Genomic DNA, 6,000 nt, shown 5'->3' on the forward strand with positions numbered 1-6,000 from the left:
GCACTTCAAAGGGCAATCAAGAGTTAACCACTTTTCTGTGGGTCTGGGATCAAATATAGTTCAGACCAAGTAAGAAGAGCAAATTTTATTCTCTAAAAGACATTAATAAATCAGAAGGATTTTTACAATATTCTGGTAGTTTCAAGGTCATTGCAATCAATGCTAAAAAATTCAGATTTATTTCAAACATTGTGCTTAAACACTTCAGCTATCATCTCTCTGGATTTCTAGATATTTTTAATCAACCTGTTCAGGCATATTTTAACAAGTAGCTACGACAGGTAAGGCTTGAACCCAGATCTTTGGACCAAGAGGTAGGACACTACAACTATTCCACAAGAACCTCAGTCGCTGGACATACAAAGACATTGTCCTAATCAATCTGTTAAGAGATGTTATTACACCTTTGAAGAAGATGGGACTCAAACCCAGGCTTCTAACAGGGGCAGGGACACCACAACCGGATCACAAGAGCCCTCTCTCTGGACTACTATTGTACCCATGCTACACCATCCAAATCTGGCCAATTGATTAATGAATAATAAACACTTTTTATTGTGCATGTGCACTTGATCCTCATACTCGTACAAATGTTTTTTTAACTTTTCAAAAGTAAAATGGTAAAACAAAGAGAAGAGTCTGTGCATAGTGTTTGATCATTGAATACTTTATTTCCTTGAATGTTGAATATTAATGGAATGTTTGTTAAGTACATATGCATTTGTAAAATACATTTACTGTTTTTTCTGTTGGTTCTGAAGTGAATGAACTTAAATTGTTTCATAAAAGACTACTGCATAAGGCTAAAACAGTGTCAGCATAGCCACACCTTGCGGCTAGTCAGCAACTTCTCTTGAGCACACTGCATCAGGGTAAATCAATTAATTCTGACCTCGCAACAGGAAAGAACATTCTAAGAGAGCATAGCTTCCACGCAGTGCCACAGAAATGTAGCACCAATTGTCCAACCAGTGCTCTTTTAGAGCATGGTTCCCACTGGAGTTACATACTTGATGAACTTATCAAAAAAAGGAATCATTGTAGGTCTTGGATTCCAGAAAAAGAACTGGTAATGTTAGAAATGCTCAGCAAATCAGGAAGCTACTGTAAAGCAAAGAAAATGATTAAATCTTTCGGTATTCCCCTTTTGTCAAGCTACAAGATATCCAGACATTCAATTCTGATGAAGGACCATCTGAATCATGTGATGGTTTCCTACAGAATTCAGACTGTACACAAAGGAAAGACTCTAAGCTAATATCTTCATTGATCTAATAGAAACACTACCAATGCTAGATTTAAAACTTTGTTGAGTAGATAAAGCTATGATTAGAACACAAAGGTTATTAATTAGGATTGCAAAGGTGTGAATTGGCACGGTGTATGATGCATCTTCTAGCCGCATTAGCTGCAACAGGACATTAATGTTAAATCTGGATGCGTAGCCACAGCACTAGTAGTGCTGGGAGGCCTAAACAGCAATTTTTAGTTTAGCTATTAAGATAGAAGCAGGAGCAATCATTACAATTAAAATGCATCTTTGTTACTTCTAGCTGTTACCAATATCACAAAAGTGCTGCTAAACTATGATGTCAAGAATAGGCGTGACAACAGGGGACCACAAAACAAATATCATTTAAGTGCAACTATATGCAAGCCATTGCAACCAAACCAAACAGATTAGTCTGATCAACCATCTGCCATCAGTGAAAGTGCGCTGTATGAAGCTACCCTGCTTCCAGCAGATTTGATTTGCTGCATGTCCATCATTTTACAAGGAAAGATGTCAATGACCAAAACATGCAGATAAAATGAAGTTTAAACAGACCAGAATTTATGATTGAAATTAGTGGTCTGTATATTCGCAAATCCTTGAAGACTGGATACAGAATGACTTAGCAAGTTGTTTTCTTATCTGAACGCAGCCCAAATTGAATGGGATAAAAATGTTATACCTCTGTTGGTTGCAGGATGCCATGAATCTAACCTAATGTTGGCAATCTTAAACTAATGGTGTTTGTCCACAACATAATATTGTCCATGAATTGACATTAGTTGACACTAAATTGTCAAGATCATTCAAAGATTGAAAGGTTGGATCTGATGTAAGTTATTGAATCCCATTTTACATCTTATTATCCCTGGACTAGGAGTGTCAATGGTGACAATCAATATCAGTTGAAGTGTGCGTTCCACGTCATTATTGTGCTTCACTTCCATAAGACCTACCTTCCAAAGTTAAGACATAACTCTATTTGATACTTGATTAAGATAATGTAAGCTTTAATAATTTGGCTTTAGTTCAGTTTCATAACAGTCCAATATTCAAATGGTTGAACCATTTATTCAATTTAAATGCTAATTCTCATAATTTTCAGAATCCAAGTATTCTGAATTTCCGTAAAACAGTACTATGTCAAGCAGTTGGAGTGCAGTGAGCAAGGCATTTAAGAGATCATAGAATCATAGCATCCTACAGTGCAGAAAGAGGCCAGAAAAAGTCTGCACAAGCCTCCTTACAGCATCCCACCCAAACTCAGACTCTCACTCTATCCCTGTAACCAGACATTTAGCATGGTTAACCTATCTAGCCTGCACATCTCTGCAAACTACCAACAATTTAGCACGGCCAGTCCACTGAACTCCACGTCTTTGGACTGGGGAGGAAGCCAGAACACCGGGAGAATATGCAAACCCCCACACAGACAGTCACCCAAGGCTGGAATCAAACCTGCTCCGGGACAACTTGAAGTGGAATACTATTGGTAAAGGTAAAAAGGTAAAAACTAGGTCAAAGCCTTACCTGAAATTGCCCTGGGCTGACTTGCAAACTATGCTATTGACTTCAGTCTGCGTGCTACACATTTTAAAATAAACTTGAGATAATACTACATGATCAAATAGTCCTTTAAGAACAGAATGTTGAGGCATTTTGTTCAGATTTTTAAAAAAATCTATACAATATAGCTCCCCCAATTGATCAACAAGTGAACCAGCACTGATTGGCTATATCCCAGCTTGGGATGACAGTCTGTGTTTAGTTGACCTCCACCGTGGCTGCAGTAGGGGAGCTACAATTGGTCCCACTTGCCCTTGGTTGTCAATGTTTTCATTCCACTTATCTCCAATGGCAGAGTTTGTACATGTGTACATGTTCGGGTGGGGAGAGGGTCGGAAAGTCCAATTAAGACAGAGTGGGTCAGCAATGAAGTTTCTGGCAGCCAAAGCATTCGCTCACATTTTGTATCAACATTCACCAAATGCATAACGGAATTGAACCTCACCGGGTTGCAGAAGGCCAGAGAAAATTGAGGGGGCAAAATTAAAACAAAAGAAAATTGAATGTTTGCAATTGCTTTTAAAAAGGATGCCTTTTTTGTAATTCAAATTTACACCATTATTCTGGAATTGACATACTACTTACCTCTTGGTAATGTTCTTGCATTATCCACCAAAGTTAGAACAATCCCACCGAATATAACGAAAAGAAATTTGACAGACATGTCGCGAAGGAGCCGGGAGAAGTGAGGCTTTCTTTTAGAGATGTGGATCAGTAATGAAGCCTGAAACTTAAAAGTAAGACACCATCAGCTGTAGTGGGAGGAGAGCTCGCGTCGTCAGCCGTCACATACAAAGCTGGGGGAGAAACTGGCAATCTTTCCAAAGCCGTAAAAGTCAACTTCGAGTTGTCCAACCCATGCTGTAATACGTTTTGATAACTCCTGCTAACTGAGAGAAAAATAATTCGTTTTGTAGTGACCGTATTGCTCTGAAATCGAAGACTTGAACTGAGTCGAAATGGGACTCCTCTTGGCGGTTCACATTTTACAAACAGCTTTTCTCACATTCACATTTTAATGAGTTTGATTTTTATTTAGTGAAAAGCAAACTTATTTCTGAATTGTTTAATGGAGATTGTCCATATATGTCCACAAATACTGCATGTGCACTCGTTGCCCTCTTGTAATATTCTGAAAGATAGTATACACAATGTGCATGCACATACACAACACTTCAGATTGAGCCGAAGCCTTAATGTTTAACTGCTTGGCTGCCGTTATTAACCTGTGAATCATCTCCACTCTTCTGTAGCAGGGCAGTTTAATCCAAGTGTTAAAGACGTGTTTAACTGTATGCATTTGAAAGAAAACTCACCTTGTTACAAATTAGAATCAGATAATGATCAGACTATGATTCTTTCCGAAATTTCGTTCATTCTGCTTCTATCAGACGCGCATCTGTTGAATTGTGAGAAATAGCTGTTGATGATATCAGGGACGCCTCTTCATCCAAAGTTGCAGTTGGAAGCAGACCATTCATTTGTGAATATCACGAACGTACTTTCAACGAAACAGGCTGTCCCAAATAATGCAGATCCTGCATGTGCATTACTTCTGATAGTGTTCTACCTGTGTAATTTATTGCATTTCTGGCATTCAAATATTACTTATTGTAACATTGCCAATAAGGAACACACTTTCAGCGTATATTATTCATGTAGTTACAATGAACATTTTGTGTACATTAGTATATTTTGGGAAAATACACCTCCTGAAATCAAAACTGTGTTGGTTCTGTCTTCAAGCACCACATCAGGATCTAGGAGCATTTACCAGGTTGGTATTTCAGGACAGTACTGGAGGTATGCTTTTCAACATGTTCCAAATCAGATTTTAAATCAAGGTCCTGTTCGAACATTCACTTTAATGTTAAATATTGCAAGGCACCATTTAAAAAAAAAATGTATCTTCCAATGCCTTTCCTACTTCATTCAATGCCACATAAAAATAATTAGAGTATGGGGTAACTTTTTTTTCATTGTGATTTGTACCGGCTGTTACGTTTGCAAACGTACATGGGAATGCAAATGTTGACATGCTAAACATATAGAAATATTTCTTCTTTTCAAATCCATCCAAAATTGAAGGGTTCAAAAACCTGCTGAAGCCCTCGTCCTCACCTTTCCTACCTCTGAGAGTGAACTATGGTAGTGCTCTCCTAGTGAGTGTTTATCTTCCATAAACTTTATCTCACTCAAAACTCCACTACTCTGTCCTTTTATTCTCCACCACTGCCACCATCAGTGTGTGCTGGCTGCCATGTTAAAATCCCATCAAAACCACACTCAAGCAAGAGGTCATTGCCCACATTGGAACCAATGACATAGGATTCTGAAGGGAGATTACAGAGAGTTTGGCAGGAATTAAAAAAGGAGGTCCTTGAGAGTAGTAACATCTGGATTACTCACAGTGCTACAAGCTAGTGAGGGCAGGAATAGGACGATAGAGCAGATGAATGCATGGCTTAGGAGCTGGTGTATGGGAGAAGGATTCACATTTTTGGATCATTGGAATCTCTTTTGGGGTAGAAGTGACCTGTACAAGAAGGAGGGATTGCACCTAAATTGGAAGGGGACTAATATACTGACGGAGATTTGCTTGAGCTGCTCGGGAGGATTTAAACTAGTAAGGTTGGGGGGTAGGGGTGTGGGGGTGGGGAGCTGGTGGGACAGCTTAATGTTCCAGGATACAAATACTACAGGAAGGATAGAAAGGGAGGCAAGAGAGGAGGAGGAGTGGCATTTTTGATAAGGGATAGCATTACAGCTGTGCTGAGGGAGGATATTCCCAGAAATACATCCAGGGAAGTTATTTGGGTGGAACTGAGAAATAAGAAAGGGATGATCACCTTATTGGGATTGTATTATAGACCCCCTAATATTCAGAGGGAAATTGAGAAACAAACTTGTAAGGAGATCTCAGCTATCTGTAAGAATAATAGGGTGGTTATGGTAGGGATTTTAACTTTCCAAACCGACAGGTACTGCCATAGTGTTAAAGGTTTAGATGGAGAGGAATTTGTTAAGTGTCTACAAGAAACTTTTCTGATTCAGTATGTGGATGTACCGACTAGACTAGGTGCACTTTGGGGCCAGCGATTATAATTCTAATAGATTTAAAATAGTGATGGAAAAGGATAGACCAGACCTAAAAGTTGAAG

At 38.9% G+C, this 6,000-nt stretch overlaps 1 protein-coding gene across 50 annotated transcripts in view; it reads right to left on the bottom strand.

Moving 5' to 3' along the window:
* abi3bpa (ABI family member 3 binding protein a) overlaps positions 1-4,172 on the bottom strand; it is a 350,635-nt gene extending 346,463 nt beyond the window's left edge. For 25 of the 50 annotated variants that reach the window (XM_087992657.1, XM_087992682.1, XM_087992643.1 and 22 more), the window contains exon 1: positions 3,425-3,825. In XM_087992657.1, coding sequence (XP_087848783.1) covers positions 3,425-3,503 — 79 coding nt within the window. In that variant the 5' untranslated portion in view covers positions 3,504-3,825. Of the gene's footprint in view, positions 1-3,424; positions 3,827-4,155 lie in introns of those variants that run through there. The other 25 variants (XM_087992642.1, XM_087992635.1, XM_087992644.1 and 22 more) reach the window with 7 other exon arrangements.
* Between the last annotated feature and the right edge of the window lie 1,828 nt (positions 4,173-6,000).

The sequence above is a fragment of the Chiloscyllium plagiosum genome, unplaced genomic scaffold (assembly GCF_037043375.1).
Source record: "Chiloscyllium plagiosum isolate Xiang-an unplaced genomic scaffold, Cpla_swu_hap1 HiC_scaffold_12, whole genome shotgun sequence".
Lineage (NCBI taxonomy): Eukaryota > Metazoa > Chordata > Chondrichthyes > Orectolobiformes > Hemiscylliidae > Chiloscyllium > Chiloscyllium plagiosum.